Consider the following 18567-nt stretch of genomic DNA (forward strand, 5'->3'; position numbering starts at 1 on the left):
ATGAGTGTAAAATAAAAAAATAAAGGAAAAATTCCTAAAATTGGGTTTTGAACACTAATCTTCTAGGATTTCTTGTTAAGGCCAAACCAATTGCACTACAATGTTAATTGTGGGTATCGTAGGAAATATAATGAATGATTTATATTGTAGGTATTTAAAGATAAAATGAGTTTTTAAAACACGAATAAATAAAAACGAAAGCTACTGATACTGGAATTCGAAACCTTGCCGGCAGGCATGAAAGTGAAGCCCAGCCATTTGAGCTATCCATGTTAATATTACGCATATTTGTTGTATTTATTAATTTTAAATATATTAATTTTTTAATAATTATTACAATTATTTAGCAAAATAGCCAAATCAAACCTTTAACATTGCTAATTAGCCAAAGTTTTGTAAATACTAAGTAAATAGTCAGATATCATTTAAGACACATCTGCATTTACCAAAAAGTCCAGGCTTTCCCGCCCATAAGCACACGGTTGACTTTAAAAAAAAAAAAATTAAAAGAGGTAACGTGTAAACGAGAATCGTGGAATAATAACTGCAATTAATTACTGATTATCTCTCCACCAATATTCAATCTGCCATTAAGAAAAAATCTATCTCAAAAATATTTTCAAAACATCTCCTCTCTCCGACGAGCAGGTACTCCATTGGCGACAACCGACGAACTGGAACGATTTTTAAGACCACCTCCTCTCTCCGGCTCTAACAGGTATGCATGTGTGATTTTTTGGCAATTGAAACTCTTATTTACTAATATTCAACCTCGATTTACATATTAAACTATGAAAAAATTGTTCTTTTTTGGAATTGATTATGAAAATATACGGTATTGAACATTCATCTCCCTATGTATTATGAGTCCGTGCATTATTGGTCTATAATCCTAACATTTACACATAACCCTATTCATGACAATGAAATTTGGGGGAACAGACTATTGTGATTTAAAAACATAATGCATGTTCTTCAGTGATTACAATGTTTATTGTAAATCCTTTTGAATGTTTAAATGTTGTTGGAACGGGTTTGATGTATAAATCTTGATGTGTTATATCTATATCTTGATGCGCAGTCACTACAACATTTACAACATTCACCGACGATTTTTTTCGTCGGTAATAACCCTAAAATCGTCGCTAAATGTATTTAGTGACGATATTAGCGACGATAAAAATCGTCGCTAATTCGCCGTGCCTAAATATTCAGCGACGATATTAGCGACGATAAAATCGTCCGTAAATGTTGTGACGAGAAGTTTTTTTTTCATTTTGAAACAGACAATTAGCGATGAATTTGTCGTCGCTAATTACCGCGGGAAAAAATCCCGCGTCAATTAGCGACGACAAAGTCGTCGCTAAATGTTGTGACGAGAAGTTTTTTTCGTTGTGAAACAGAGTTTTAGCGACGACTTTGTCGTCGCTAATTCACGCGGGAATTTTTCCCGCGCCAATTAGCGACGACAAAGTCGTCGGTAAAACGTTGTGTGAATAATATTTAGCGACGATTTTATCGTCGCTAATTATTATTATTATAATTTTTTTTTTTCGTCGTTAATTATTTATTTTTTACGGTTTTTTGGTTGTGAAATTCTAAAATGAAAAATCAAATAAAAACTAAATTATATTATCCAAATCAACAACTATATAAAATCCGGTTACGTACGTTTTCGGTTATCGAGAAATATGTAAATAATAAATACACAAAACAACTAATAAACCACTAGTCGCGACGTTTGCTTTGTCGTCCCGCCACTCGTTTTCCCCCTCCTCGACGAGAATGCTCTTCTGCTGGCGCTGAAGTTCTGCAGGCTGCGGCGTCGGAGTAGACTGACTTGGTCCGCCGGGCGTCGTCTGCTGGCTGGCGTCGGGAGTCCTCTGCTGGCCGCCCGTCGGAGTGCGGACGTCGGCCGTCGGAGTGTGGACGTCGGCCGTCGGAGTCTGCTGGCTGTGGGATGACGGAGCCTGCTGCGAACTCTGCGGAAATTGGGACATGAACGAGCTAAGGTTGAGGCCGGGCACCTGACTCTGTATTGTCTCGGCGAACGCGGCGAGGGTCGATGCCAACACCTCCTGCGAGACATATCCTGGTTGCGACGTCCCAGCCTCCGAACCGTAGACTTCGGCGACTTCAGCCGCCATCCGTGCTCCCTGTGGCACCAAACGTCCGACGCCGGTCAAGTGATCAGTCCGCGAACCCATAATATCGCGGATCGCCTGCTGCTCTAGAACGGAAATATCAACGTCCGCTCCTTGGTGCTCAGCCTCCGCTCGCAACGTGTTGAACCTAGCGACCAGTCGATCCTGATATAATTAACTAGTTAGTATATATTAATCGAAAAATAAGAAAAATAAATGTAAACTTACATAACGTGCGGAGGCTTCAGGATTCAGCCATTCAGACTTGTCGGACTGATGTTGGCACTTGTAGTTCGCAAACAAGCTCTCGAATGCGCCTGTCTCGACGCTCTTCTGCATGTAAACAAAACTTCAAGTGTTAGATAATTTTAACGATTTGATGTATCATATAAACATAAAACTTACGTTTTTCATGCGGTGGGTCGAGAACCCAATCGTCCCCTGTCGAGTCTTCGTCTTCTTCTTCGCGCGATTCGCCTTATTCTTCGCTTGTATAGCCTGTTGTAATATAAGTAAACGTACACGTAAATAACAAATCGTTTAATAAACATTCGAGTAACGTAAATGATTCGATATTACCTTAAATTCATCGCTCGTATATCGTTGTATCAGCGTCTCCCATTCGGTGTCGAGCTTAACGGTCTTCGGTTTCAGCGACCGCGCCACCTGTACGCTGCTCTTGCAGTCGATGTCGAACCACGACCGCAATGTATGCCTCCAATCGCGAAGACGAGTCTTCGCGTCTCGAATGATTGCCGCATCGACAATCGCCTTCTTCTTCCCGGTTGCATCACCATCGACTCGAATGTCGTACTTGTCTCGAATCGCTGCTCGGATCTCGGCCTCCTTCGCCGGCCCCACGTTCGCATTCGTCCACCTTGGGACCGTAGGCGAGATCTTGTCTCGGACGACCAACCCGAGCGTGTTCGCGAACGTCGCGAGATCCGGATCCATCTCGCGCTCTGGCTGCAAGAACGACTGAAAGTCCTCGTTATAAATAACGACTTCCTTCACCCCGGGGCGCCGTGCACGCTCAGATCGAAGCCCGACCGTCGGCCCACGCACGGCCGGTTCGATATCCTCGTCTTCTTCTTCGACGCCATCACGTACGGGTGCCGACTGGCAATAATTCGGGAGACGGGCTAAGAAGTCATCCCCGCCTCCGTTGCCTCCAGCTCCTGTAGCCGCAGCCATCTGAAATTCAAAAAAAAAAATTATTTAGTTATGCATTCTTAATGATTTAAATCAGTTAATTTAGTAAGTAAATGAAAAACGTTATATACTATCAATCATCGTCGTCTGACAAATCATCTTCTTCCATCAAATCTTCGTCCTCAGTTTCTTCATCATCGATAAACTCTTCTTCTTCAATATTTTCCAACAAGTTCACTGCGTCGTTGCTCACGGGCTCTGGTATCGCAGACTGATGACGCGTTGATAGTGAATCTAAATCTAACGGTTCTACTGACAACTGAACTGAAGACGAAGATTGACCAAGAATGAGGTCAATATCAGGAAGATCCCACACATTTCGATGATTACACTCTTCGACGATTCGCCAATCAGGACCATTCAAGTTATCTTCCAAGTAGAAAACTTGTTTCGCTTGAGTTGCCAAAATAAATGGCTCGTCTTTGTACCATTCTTTTGCCACATACACGCTTGTTAAGTTATTGTCGTTGCGTGTCCTTTTCCTCGGATCTTGATCACCGAACCAACAACATTGAAATAAGACGACGCGACAATTGTTCTGATACGTCAAGACAATGACGTTTTCTACTTGACCGTAGAAGTCGTGACCTCCTTCACTTGGTACACATACCCCGCTATTCTGAGTTGTTCTTCTGCTATCACGTTGACGGGAGATAAATTTAACCCCGTTCACTACACAACACGGATACGTCTGTGGTGCGAAATGTGGTCCCAATGCCGATGCATATAATTCGGAGGTAACGGATAATCCGTCTTGGCTCATGCAAAATACCTACATACAACCATTAACGAGTCGGTTATTAATTATCTCATATTCTTTGAGTTTGGTAGTGAAATACCTTTTCCCAAAACCACTTTGGGAACTCAAGTCGATGCGCTTCTTCAACATCTGGCCGACCTTCTAATTCCATGACATCTATGTGTTCACTGAAATAAAATTCATGTTCATTTAATACATCACTTCGTATAAATATAATTCAAGTTCATTTATTTCACTCATTTACCTCATGAAATCGTCAATTTCGGGACAATTTCGTAAAATGTACCACTCAGCGAGCAATCGTATATTCTCATCTAAGCGTATCGTGGTCATCTTCCCGTAAGGCCGACAACTTGATGACTGAAACACCGATAACTCCCGTTCGACACCTTCGAAGTTAGACACGACGTCTGTTCGTTGGGGCATGTTGAAACGATTCTCAACGCCTTCTAGATACCTTGAGCAGAATGTCAATGCTTCATCTACAACATAGGCTTCGGCAATTGAACCCTCTGGTCTAGCTCGATTACGCACAAAGTTCTTGAGCGTTCCAAGGTATCTCTCAAATGGGTACATCCACCGCATATGAACTGGACCTCCGTTAATTGCCTCCTCCGGTAGATGCATTACCAAATGAACCATGATTGTGAAGAAATCAGGCGGGAAAATTCGTTCCAACTTACACAATATAAGCTTCACATCCTCTTGCGCCTTCTCAATGTCTGAAATTACCAGCGTTCTAGAGCAAATAAGTCTGAAGAAGTTGCAGAGCTCTATTATGGCATCTCGAATTGTTCGATCCAGAAAAGGACGAATAGCAGGAGCCAATAGGCGCTGCATAATCACGTGACAATCGTGAGACTTCAAACCCGTCAACCTCCCATCCGCGGTAACATTCTTCTTCAAATTCCCCGCAAAACCATCGGGAAATCTGACAGATCTCAAGAACTCAGTAAACCGCTTCCGTTCTGAAGGTGTCAGAGTGTATGACGAAGGTGGTTTCATCCATTTATCTCCTTCTTGGTACAAATGAAGCTCGGGCCTTATGTTACAGTCCGCCAAAGTCAACCGCGCCTTATCTGTGTCTTTCGTCTTCCCCTCGATGTTCAGCAAGGTACCCAGAAGATTGTCGCATACATTCTTTTCTATATGCATTACATCGAGGTTATGCTTCAGCGTAAGACTCGACCAATACGGCAACTCGAAGAAAATACTTTTCTTTGTCCGATTCAGCTCACTCGCATCGCGCTTTCGTTTCTTCCCGCCGAAGTCAGGGTGCTTCCCCGGGGTTGCATCTCCCACTAATCGCAATTGTCGAAGTATATCGCTCGCTAATTTTCTCACTGGTGGTGGTCGTTTCTCATTTCATACCTTGTACAGTTTGCTCTTCCTCATCGGGTGTAACAACAGCAAGAATCGACGATGATCGCAGTAAACAATCTTGTTTCGAGCCTTGAAAGATGGTGTGTCGTTGTTACACGTCGGACAAGCAAGGTACCCTTGACCACTCCATCCCGACAAACTGCTTCTCGCTGGAAAATCATTCACCGTCCATAGAAGTACGGAAAACAACCTGAATAGCTCACCGGTCGAACCATCTCTCAACACAACACCGGTTTCCCACAATTCCTTCAGCTCATCAATCAGCGGTCGTAAGAAAACATCCATGTCTTTACCCGGCGCACTACGACCTGGTATAAGCAATGTTAACATCAAGTACGATGTTTTCATGCACAACCACAGCGGTAAATTGTACGCAATCAAGACTACTGGCCACATACTGTACGATAAACACATGTCACCAAATGGGTTGAAACCATCGGCGGCAAGTCCAAGCCGGACGTTCCTCGGTTCTGCCGCAAACATGGGATATTTTCGGTCGATCTCCTTCCACGTTGCTCCGTCAGCAGGATGTCGCAGTACACCATCCTCTTTAATGCGTTCATTCTCGTGCCACTGCATCTCTAGAGCTGTGTGCCGACTCGCGTACAGTCGCTTAAGTCGATCTTTCAGTGGAAAGTAGCGCAACACTTTATGCGCTACTTTTTTTCCACCGTCTTTCATCAGCCACCGGCTCTCATTACAAACTGGACACTCGTCTAGATTGGCGTTGTCCTTCCAAAACAACGCGCAATCGTGTTTGCAAACGTGAATCGACTCGTAACCCATACCAAATCGACGCAATTTCGCCTTTGCTTCATAATGTGACTCTGGAATCGTGTTGTCGATCGGATGAGATTTTTTCAGTACTTTCAGAAGCTGATCAAACGACTTATTCGTCCACTTGTTCATCACTTTCAAATGCATCAACGTGACAACAAATGAGAGTGACGAATACTCCGTACAACCCGGCCATAATTCTGTGTTCAGGTCGCTGAAAAGGTCATCGAACTGTCCACTCTGGTATTCTGCATTCGGGTCAATACTGTCATCGTCACCGTCTACGTCGTTGTGATCTAAGATATCGTGTACAGCATCAAACATCCCTCCTCCTCTGTACTCCGTCTGATACTGCATTACGTCATCTTCTTCCTCCCCGTGAAAGTTCCACCTCGTGTAATTCCTCTTAAATCCTCTGATAAAGAGATGATTCTCTATATCAGGAATTTTTTGCATCAACACGTTGTTACACCTCTTGCATGGACACTTAACTCGTCCTTCGACATTTACGTGTTGTCGGGCCATTGCCATGAACTCTGTCATGCCAGCCGCAAACTCAACGCTTAAACGTTGGTCCTCGATTATCCAATTCCTATTTGGATAACTCATTTTACCTATAGATTGAACATTTCAAAATTTAGTAGTTTTCGGATTTTATTTTATAATTTCACGATCGATCCTACCGAAATTTCGACAGAACCTCCCCTATAAACTTAACAACCCGGCATCAAGCCTTTAACTTTAAAACCTGCATAGAAACATCCTAAAACTAACAATAAATCCAACCTCAGTGGTTCGATTATTAAAATTCATAATCCATCACATTTTTAATCATTTCTAACAACAATTAAATACAATTCCATTTAATTTACATAAACTAACTAATTGTTTTTACATAATTTTACCAAATATAAAATTTATAACAAATATATAATTCATTTATAATTTATAAAATTTATAACAAATATTTATAATTCATTTATAATTTATAAAATTTATATTTGGTATAACAAATATATAATTCTAAAAATATAAATTATAACAAATTTATAAACTAAAAATATATAATTCATTTATAACTAATTTATACTTATATAACTAAATAAATTATATTAGTTATATATAACAAACATTTATAACTAAAATTATATAATTCATTTATAACTAATTTATAACAAATATATAACTAAAGTTTATAATCCTATAACTAATTAAAATAAATTTATAACTAAAGTTTATAATCCTATATATATTAATCATATATAACTAATATATAACTAATATATACATAAATTTATAACTAATATATATTAATCCTATAAATAACTAATATATATATATATATATATAGTTTTTTAAAAAAAAACTTACCGATCGGACAAAAAGAAGAAGAGCGCGCGCGGCCAGAGAAGGGGAGCGGCGTCGGCGTCGGTGGTGGAGCGGCGTCGGTGGTGGAGCGGCGTCGGCGTCGGCGGCAGAGCGGCGGAGGAGCGGCGGAGGATGAGCTGTAATGGGAGAGAGAGAGACTTTAGGAGAGAGATGTGAGGAGAGAGAGAGAAGTAGTGAGGAGAGAGACTTACCGGCGAGGCACACGGCGGAGGAGCGTCGGCGGCACACGGCGGACGAGGCACACAGCGGAGGAGGGAGAAAGTAGAGAGAGAAATGGAAGTTGGGGTTTCTGAGCGAATGGGGAAGCTGGGTCGCGTTCTGGTATTTAAAGACATTTACCGACGATTTTTTCGTCGCTAAATGATTTCAGTTCGTCGCTAAATGAACTTACGTTAACCAGACATTTAGCGACGATTAAATCGTCGCTATTAGTAAATTTCACACATTTAGCGACGATTTTATCGTCGCTAAATCATTTCGTTTTAATTTAATGGGAGGGATTTTTCCCTCTTTAAAATTCATCAAAATTTGATAACATTTAGCGACGATTATTTCGTCGCTAATTGTATAGCGACGATAAAACAATCTTTAGCGACGATTTTATCGTCGCTAAATGTTTTCGTCTTAATTACATTGGAGGGATTTTTCCCTCTTTAAAATTCGAAATTAATTCAACGTTATTAGCGACGAAAATATCGTCGCTAAATGTATTTTGAAATAATTAGCGACTAATTTATCGTCGCTAATTATTTTCCCTCGAACTTAGCGACGACAAAAAAGAATTAGCGACGATAAAGTCGTCGCTAATTATCTTTGCCGCCAAACTTTAATATTTCTCGCACCAAAGAATTAGCGACGATAATATCGTCGCTAAAAGGGTTATTAGCGACGATATATTAGCGACGACTAAATCGTCGCTAATAGTGTCGTCGCTAAATGTGTTATTTCTTGTAGTGAGTAAAATGAAATCATGTATCAGTGTGTTTGTTTTCCCGATATACCATTGTGAATGCGTTTAGAAAATTTGGTGTTTGGATGTTAGAAGAAAAAATTGGAGTCGACATATTTAGCAGTAAATCTTAGTAAATATTGGATAGTCTAAGTTATTTGGACCAAATATCTATTTACACATATTTACTGCTGAGTTTGGATGTTAGAAGAAAATAATAGTAGTCGACATATTTTGCAGTAAATCTGAGTAAATATTGGATTGTCTAAGTTTTTTGGATCAACTATTTATTTACACATATTTACTGCTGAGTTTGGATGTTAGAAGAAAATAATAGTAGTCGACATATTTTGCAGTAAATCTGAGTAAATATCACACAGTCTAAGTTTTTTTCACCTTTTCTTTATTTACACATATTTACATCTCAAGAAGAACGACGAACCAGTTGCAATGAAGCTTGCCATCAATGAGAGACCAAAACGCGTTATAAAGAAACCAGCAATGCTACATTCACCATATGTCACGAAGAAGAAAGTAACAAAGCAGGTTGATGAGAATACAAGCAGCCAGCCTAGTTTATCTTGCTTTTTAATTCACCATTAGGATTTCAAAATTTATTCTATTACTTAATGATGTGTATTTTGAGATTTATGTTTGCTAACTCTTTTGGTACTTTGGATTTTTCGTTAATCCAAAGAAACATATATATGAGTAAACTTTGTCATTACTAAGACCTATATATTTTGATGTTATTGGTTAAACTGAAACATGAGTTATGTAAATCTGGGTAAATAACCTATCGACGCAAATGTAAATGAACACTCAACCAACATTATTTACATTAGTTTACTGATCCCTACAGAAATCAAGAATGCAATATAAATCTGGACGAAAAATATAAGAAATAATATATAAAAAGAAACAAAAAAATTACAACTGCCACGTCCATTTAGTTCCTAAAATAAAGGGATCATTAATAGACTAAATCATGTTCACACTTATATAAGGAAATACAATTCCAAAAATTTCGGGAATAAATTTCATCCGAAAATTCAAATTAGTAATTCAAAATTCAAACGCTTATGGGCAATTTTCGGAAATAAAAAAACCTATTATTGGGCCACGTCATCGGAATGGTTATTTACTTAGTATTTACAAAACCTTGGCTATTTAGCAATTTTAAAGGTTTGATTTGACTATTTTGCTAAATTACCCTAATTATTATTTACTCTTATTAATTTTTTTCTTAATCCCGAGTCAATGGGGATCCGTGCACCCATTGGTCCCCAAATGACTATACCCCTGAGGGGAAGTGAATGTTTAAAAGATTTGGAGGGAGCTTGAGTCGAAATTCAAGTATATATATATATATATATATATATATATATATATATATATATATATATATATAAAGACCGTTGGTTAGCAATTTTTTTTTACTATTGATAAGAATTTCTGTTCCATTAGGCTGCAGTCCTCTGCACCAAATTGAGTTAACAATTATATATATCATCCACTCTTAAGCGGTGAATTATTTACTGTTTAGTCCTCTGTATCACACAATGTGTTACAACATCTTATCGAATATTTTTAACAAATTAGATTACAGATTGTCAATTACAATTCTAAAATAATTCATTAGGAAAATACACCGTAGTTTCTAAGTTTTTAAGCAATATATAGTTAAGGTATTAAGTTATTGTAGCAACCAAAAAAAAAAGTGACACTGTGACACTATTGTATATTAAACCGTTGACATTGTAGATCACACTAGTACAATTGATAGCATCAGGTGCGACAAAAGTCGCACCTGAAAGTACCACAGTCGCACCTGAAAGTATGATCAGGTGCGACTTTAGATGCGACATAGTCGCATCTGAAAGTCCGCACCTGATGATATTAGGTGCGACTTGTCGCACCTGAAAGTCATCACTATCAGGTGCGACATTTTAGGTGCGACTTGTCGCACCAAACGTCGCACCTAAATATCCTCCAAAATAAGATATTAAAGCGGGAATTATAGTATCAGATGCGACTAGTCGCATATGATACCTTTGCGGGAAACGTATCAGATGCGACTAGTCAAATCTGATAGTAATTCCCTGCCTAATATTTTGGCGGGTTACAGTACAATCAGATGCGACTAGTCGCATCTGATACTTTTCCCGCGAAGGTATCAGATGCGACTAGTCGCATCTGATTGTCTGTAGTTTTTTTTTTTTAAAATGCTGATTCTAATAGAATCAGCCTATTAATTATTTAAAAATTATAATTCAAAAAACTATTTAAAAATTAATTAAATAATTTTTTTTGTTAAATTAAATAAATAATTTGAATAATATTAATTAGAATAATTATATAAATAATTTAATAGAAATTCTAATATTAAATTCATAAAATTTGATAATTTACGTTCAATAAATTAAAAAAATTACAATCTATTCTTTTTGTTTCCCTTTTTCACTCGAAGTCTTCCAATTCTGGAATGCACAGCCTCCTCTTCCGCCAGATCTTCCTCGTGCGCCTTGGCGGCCTGGTGCGCTGCCGCTCGAACGATGTCGCTGAAATTCTACCGAACCTGGCGTCTGATCAGCATTTGGCATTGAAGCGGATGGCAGCGTCTGAACATTCGGCATTGAAGCGGATGACGGCGTCTGAACATTCGGCATTGAAGCTGATGGCGGCGTCATCCCAGGGTGCAGCATCGCGGGGGATGTCTGCATGGGAGACGGATGCTGCTGTGTGTAGGCAAAGAACTGTCGCTGAAACGCCTCCATCTGAGCTTGTTGCTCACGCCTCATCTCTTCCATTGCAGCCTGTTGTGCGGCCAACGCTGCTTGTAGCTCGCTAACCACTGGATCTGGAACGCGCTTCGATGAAGAACCTGAGGACGAGCTGTCGTCCTGAGCCTGAGCCAAGAGATACGAGGAATGAGAGCGAGAAATGAAAGTTTGGAAGAGTTATTGATAAAGGACGACGGAGAACAAAATGAAAGAGAGATTATGAATTCTATGTTATTTTGAGCTCGGATTGAATAAGTTGGGAGTTTTTAAACTAATTAATTCGAAACTCTACCGAAATTTCGGCACAGTTTCCCCTATTATACTAACAAACCAAAAACCTGCAAAATTATTTAAAAACATACACAAACCATCCAGAACTATCCTATAAATTAGCTCAGCCCTAAACCGAACCTCCGTGGTTCGATCACAACATTTATAAATGAAAAATCGAAATAAACAAAATATCACAAACTATCAAAACATGTCACAAACTATCAAAGCATGTCACAAAACTATTTTTCTTATTTAAATTACAATTTCATTACATGTTAAATCAACTACACAAACTTATCACAAATTAATTAACTAATTATAAACTAAGCAACATAAATGTAATTATTAAACTAATTACAATTTCTAGGTAATAATTTACTTACAATTAATCTAAATGATTTAAAAGCAAAAAATTTAAAAATGTCACAAACTATATATCAAAACATGTCAAAAAACAATTAAAACTTAATTTTAACCTAATTAATTTACAATCAATTTAAACTTTTAACCTAAACTAATAGAATTATTAAACTTAACCAAATTACTAAACATGTAAAATTATCAAATTAATACTAATTAAGTTACATTAAAACTTATCTAATCTAATTAAAACTACTTAACACAATATATAAATTATTTATACATATATTATTACACAAATATATGTAAACTAAACACAAATATATCTAAACTAAACATACACATATAATTTAGATATAAACTTATCTAAACTAAACATACACATATATATCTAAACTAAACACAAATATATCTAAACTAAACATACACATATATTATTACACAAATATACCTTATGAATACAAAACATATATATATATATATATACACAATACTTATGAAACAGGCAAAAAAATCAGACTAACCTTGCGCCGCGCGTCGGAGATTGAGCAGGGGACGGCGGAGACGGTGAGGTCCAGTGGCTGAGGCGTTGTCGGAGATGGAGCAGCGACGGCGGAGACGGTGGCGGAGCTCCGGCTGATGAAACATAGAAAATTAGTGAGAGAAAGAGAGAGCCAGAGAGAGAGTGAAAGAGAGAGAGAGAGAGACAGAGAGAGAAAGAGAGAGAGAGAGAGAGATAACCTGGTGGTCCGGTGACTGAGGATGTCGGAGCGGTAGCTTGTGGTGGACCGGTGGCCGGCTGAGGCAGAGTAACCTGCACTACTACAAACAGGGGATTCCACAACGGTACAGTACCGTTGTGGAATGATTCCACAACGGTTCTGTACCGTTGTGGAATCCTCCGCTGTGTAATGATTCCACAACGGTACTCATCCCATTGTGGAATCTTAGGGATTCCACAACGGTACTGTACCGTTGTGGAAACATCCATTTTCCACAACGGGACAGTCCCGTTGTGAAAAATGGATCAATTTTTTTAAAAATCGCCGCTGCCACGTATTGATTTCGCCGCGGCGAAAACTTCCACAACGGTAAAGCCGTACCGTTGTGGAATAGTTCGCCGCGGCCAATGACATACGTGGCCGCTGCGGAGTTGAATTATGTTGTTTTCCGTTTCTCGCGGCGGCAACGTTACGTACTCGCCGCGGCGAGATCTTCCACAACGGGACGGTAGTCCCGTTGTGGAAGAATTTACCGCGGCGAATATGTATTGTGTTTTTTAAAAATTCTCGCCGTAGCAAGGTATACCTTTGGCTGCGGCGAGATGAATTCCCAGGAAACTTTGCCGCGGCGTAATTATTACACGCCGCGGCCAAATTGTACCTGAGAGCTATTTTTTTGTTTTCCAATTAAAAACCTGAAAATGAAATTATATATTCAAAACCAAATACATCCATAACATCCAAAATATATCCATAACATCCAAAACCAAATATATATCCAAAAAATCCAAAATAAATATCTATATCCAAAATCAAACTAATATTCACATTCTATAAAAGTTTGTACGTATAACACCCACTCTTCTCGAACTTTCTCTAAGTTATCCGGTGTATATGACTTCTTCATTTGTAATTTATCTATACCAACTCCAACAATATCACGCATATAACATAAGACATAATACCCGCATTCCGTGTTTCCGATTTGTCTGGGAGCCGAGGCACTTGTGATTAAGGTTGATTGACCGTTACTTCGGGCTTCTTGATTATGAAGCTTGAAATCCGAAAAAATCCTTATACGCCCAACAAAAAAAAATTTAGAAAAGAAGCATTAGTGTAAATGAAATATTTCAAATAACATGTAATTAATTTACCTTTTTATCAACATCCTTAAATCCAATGGGATTTTATTTTTCAACGGATCGAAGAACATTGCTTGATCTTTCCAAAGATCGAAGACAACAAGCATCCAATGTTCATTTAAATTGTACGGCATCAAAACTAGTTGTTTTGGTTTGCAATTTCGTACTATTTTCCCGATTTGCTTGACGCGTTCGGATAAATGGGCCTCATCGTTGTTGGTTTGGAGGTAGCAACTCAAACTCGCTTCAACAAAACACATTACTTCACTCCGCTTATTTTTGTCTAATACGGATTGTAGATAACTACGAAAAACAATTATTGGATTAGTTAATAAAATGAAATATTGTATATTGATATAAGAAAAAGAACATAAAAGAAATATTTACCCCATGTAAACCGTTATGCATGACGCGTCTATTTCCTCGTATGTAAGGAATTCTTTAACATCGTCAAACATCACCAGAATATGCTCTACAGCGATACTTGCACAAACTTTGACATTGATTGAATCCCCTTTCGGTAACATTACTCGGTTGGCATGTTGGGAGAGCAATCGAAACTTTGGATTAATCAACTTATATGAAATCTTCTTATCGTCATCGGCGCTAGGTTCACTATCACCACCGACCTTCAACACTTGTGTGACCACCGGGCCGCGACTCTCTTTTGCAATTTTAGTTTCTACTAATCTCTTTGGCCACTTAACAAAGCCCCCTACGGCTTCTTCAATATTCTTGGCTTCATCGGTGGGATTCGGCAAAAAAGCTTTCTTAATCAAAGCCGTCGCAATGCTCACTCGTACGTTTACATCCTCCAAAGATGAAAAATGAACGTGTTCGGCTTTCATGTACGCTCGCCCGTTTGCTACATGAATCGTGCCTTCATTCGTGAAATCATCAAGGAGGAGAATGCATTCGATGCTTTCATCCGAACACGGTGTCACCGGCGTGGTTGGATTCATTGAGCAACTTGCTCGAACACTATCGGGTTTGTCGGCAACTTCATGTTGAGATTGTTTATCTAATAAATTCACTAATGTTATTAAAAAATATATATAAAAATATTTGACTTTTTTACTTGTATTAAAAAATTAAAAATTACCTAAAGACGTCACTTCATTAGCCTTGTCTTCATCACCATCTTTAGCCATGTCTTCATCACCGTCCTTAGCCATCTCTTCATCATCACCCTTAGGCATCTCTTCATCAACACCAATATTTTCCTCTTCATTTGTGGGACGTAGGTCACTAGGCAACTCGTCATTAGCATCTTTGAGACTCAAACCATTTTGAGTTAAGGCTTTCATAATGAAAGATTTTAACTTACACATTTCTCGACGTAACTTAGTTACCTCGTCACTCGAGTTTGACCGACGAGATACGGAATTGCAACTTGACGAGTATTTAGATTGCCCACGAACACGACCAGGATGTTCCTTAGATTGCAAGACACTTTCCATAGACTCATCCGTAACTTCTTGAGATGATTTTCCCTTCATTCTCGACTCAACCCATAATACCTCTTTTGTAGGCCATTCACCCGTCTCCTCGTACTATTATCAAGCAATACCACAAATTAATTAATAAATATTATGAAACATGGAATACAAAATAAAACATGTAAATCTAACCTTTTGTTGATCAAGTTTTCGATATCCATTGCGGCCGGTTCTAGATTTGTACACGTTCTTCCTCGCTATTTCTTTCCCATTGTCCGATGATTTTTTTAACACATCGGAACGTCTATACTCAACAAATTTTATCCAATCTTCTTCGGTGATATTTCCATAGCGTTTTAAAACGTATTCCGGCCTCTTCAAGACGCTTGGATCATTGAGATTATCTTTGACTAGATCGTTGTATAGCTCGTGACGGAATAACCTCGCCGCTTCTCCAACTCTCATAAGACAATTATTCTTAAGTTCGATAGGAACCGTAAATGCTTCACATATTTCGTTCCAAATCCTTTCTTTTAGCTGTTTATGCTCTTTTAGTCTCCAATCGATCATCGAAATTGGAACGTGTTCTCTAGCTAACACGCCAAAATAACTCGATAACTCATCACCCTCCTTATCCAATGGTTCATCTCTATCATTAAATTTGACGTTTATCTTCTTACCAAGAGTTTTAAACTTATTAATCTTGGGCATAAGAGTATTTCTTCTTTTCCCGGGACCATCGATATTGGTGGATCTCCGTTTACCGCTAACGGTACTAGTGGAAGTATTAGACATTATCTATGAAAAAACAAAATTCAACATAATCTCAATTCAAACCAATTCCAACACAAACTCAAACTTAAATTCAATTTCAATTCAAACTAATTACAACACAAACTCAAACCGAAATTCAATTTCAATTCAAACCAATTCCAATATAAACTCAAACCGCAATTCAATTTCAATTCAAACCAATTTCAATATAAACTCAAATAGAAATTCGATTCCACACTAATTTTCTACATAAATATCAAATTCCATATTCAATTTCTATATAACTTAAACACAAATACACAATTCTAACCTAATTTCAACATAAAAATACAAATTACATAAAAAAAACACTTACCCATAACCTAATTTCAACATAAAAATACAAATTACATAAAAAAAAAACACTTACCCGGAGTGAAGACGACGAGCACGGAGGCGTGGTGGAGAGATAAAACGTCAATGACGTTGTCGGGACTTGGGGTCGGAGGGTTGTGGTCGGAGGCAAGGTTTTGTGGACTTAGAAATTTGTGGAGAGTGGGTTTGGTGAGTTTGTGGAGAGGGGTTTGTGAAGAAGAAAAAGAAGAAGCATGACCACGGCGGAATGTGGGTCGGAAGGAGAGGCGGGGCGGAGGAAGAAGAAAAGGCCGCGGGGATGGAGATGAGGGGCGGAGGAAGAAGAAAGAGATAATGGGCGGAGGAAGAAGAAAAGGCAGCGGGGAAGAAGGAGATGAGGGGCGGAGGAAGAAGAGAGGAGAGAGAGGGACGGCGGCAGAGGAAGAAGAGATGGCGGCGACGGAGTGGGTGTGGGGGGCGGCGACGGAGTGGGTGTGGGTCGGAGAGAGAGAGAGAAGAAGAAGAAAAATGAAATTTCTGAAAATTTTGAAAAAAATCGAGTGGGAAAACTGTTTTAGGGTCAGACCGCGATATTTCGCCGCGGCCAAGGTAAAACGTCGCCGCGGCGAGTGTGTTCCACAACGGTACGACCGTCCCATTGTGGATATTTCGCCTCGGCCACGTATCTAATTGGCCGCGGCGAAACATTCTGGCCGCAGCCAAATTATACTGTTGCCGCGGCGAAATAGTTCACAGATTTACATAGCCCCTGGAACTCGTTTCGCCGCGGCCACGTACCTATTTCGCTGCGGCGAGTGTGTTCCACAACAGTACGACCGTCCCGTTGTGGAATGGTTCGCCGCGGCCACGTATCGAATTGGCCGCGGCGAAACATTCTGGCCGCAGCCAAATTATACTGTTGCTGCGGCAAAATAGTTCACAGATTTACATAGCCCCTGGAACTCGTTTCGCCGCGGCCACGTACCTATTTCGCCGCGGCGATACATTCTGGCCGCAGCCAAATTATACTGTTGCCGCGGCGAAATAGTTCACAGATTTACATAGCCCCTGGAACTCTTTCGCCGCGGCCACGTACCTATTTCGCCACGGCGTGACCTACCTGGCCACAGCCAAATTATAGTATAGCGGCGGCGAAATAGTTCTCAGATTTACTGGAACTCGTTTCGCCGCGACAACATTTGGACTTGGCCGCGGCGAAAATTCTACAACGGGACGACTGTCCCGTTGTGGAATCTATTCGCCGCGGCTATGTATATCTTTCGCCACGGCGAAACATCGCGCACTGGATCTATAACTTACAAATTTCTCGTCATTTTCACTTTCTAATCTCAAAACCTCATTCGGAAACCCACTCCAAACCTAATTCCGACCCGTTCTGCGCCATTCTTGGTTATCACTCTCAACTATACGTTCAAATCTTGTAAGTTATTCTCCTACTTGCTTTGAATATGCTTGTTTTTTATAACTTGGTAATTAGAATGGGTATCTGTTGTAAAATCTAGGATTTTCTATCATTGAAGATGAAAAAATGGATGTGGGAGAATAGATTAACTGAGATATATCAAGAAGGTGTAGATGAGTTTTGTAAATTCACTAGAGATAATATGAACGACGTGAAATCTATTCGTTGCCCTTGTGTTCGATGTGGAAATCATAGGCATTTTTTGCTTGATGTTGTTCGAACCCATTTGTTTGCGTATGGAATAATGACCTCCTATCAAAGATGGTACTATCATGGTGAGGTTTTTCGCTCGACGATAAACAATAGTGTTGATGATATTGAAGATGATGTTGATGATATGCCCGGAATGATGAATGATTTGGAAGACGATTTTGTTGACCGGCCGGAGTTGTTTGAGTCGATGATGATTGATGCGGAGACACCATTATACGAAGGGTGTACAAGCTTTTCGAAGTTGTCGTTTTTAGTTACGTTGTTTCATTTGAAGGCGTCGGGTGGTTGGACAAACACTAGCTTTACAAAATTGTTGGAAACACTTAAAGAAGCATTTCCGAAAGACAATAAAGTTCCTTTAAGTATGTATGAGGCGAAGAAGACTTTGGGCACATTAGGTATGAAGTACGAGAAGTTCCATGCGTGCCCGA

General features: G+C 39.3%; 1 protein-coding gene across 1 annotated transcript; it reads right to left on the reverse strand.

Annotated features, from left to right (window-relative positions):
* Positions 1 to 554: 554 nt before the first annotated feature.
* LOC149401306 (uncharacterized) lies at positions 555 to 17845 on the reverse strand. Its single transcript, XM_089610659.1, has 6 exons — positions 17821 to 17845; positions 12772 to 12844; positions 12555 to 12666; positions 2724 to 3263; positions 2550 to 2642; positions 555 to 584 (listed from the first exon to the last, which is right to left on the reverse strand). Exons 1-6 carry the CDS (start codon positions 17843 to 17845, stop codon positions 555 to 557), a joined length of 873 nt encoding a protein of 290 aa, XP_089466785.1.
* Between the last annotated feature and the right edge of the window lie 722 nt (positions 17846 to 18567).

The sequence above is a fragment of the Urtica dioica genome, chromosome 4, assembly GCF_054948205.1.
Source record: "Urtica dioica subsp. dioica isolate 48M chromosome 4, U.dioica_male_clone48M_v1_H2, whole genome shotgun sequence".
In the NCBI taxonomy this organism is placed as follows: domain Eukaryota; kingdom Viridiplantae; phylum Streptophyta; class Magnoliopsida; order Rosales; family Urticaceae; genus Urtica; species Urtica dioica.

What these genes read in the sequence shown, in the direction of transcription:
- LOC149401306 (XM_089610659.1), bottom strand. Translation starts at nt 17,845, where the DNA reads ATGGCGCAGAACGGGTCGGAATTAG. An exon ending in GCAGAACGGGTCGGAATTAG is followed by an intron (nt 12,845 to 17,820) that starts GTTTGGAGTGGG and finishes GTAGTAGTGCAG; the next exon opens with GTTACTCTGCCTCAGCCGGC. An exon ending in ATACGAGCGATGAATTTAAG is followed by an intron (nt 2,643 to 2,723) that starts GTAATATCGAAT and finishes ATATTACAACAG; the next exon opens with GCTATACAAGCGAAGAATAA.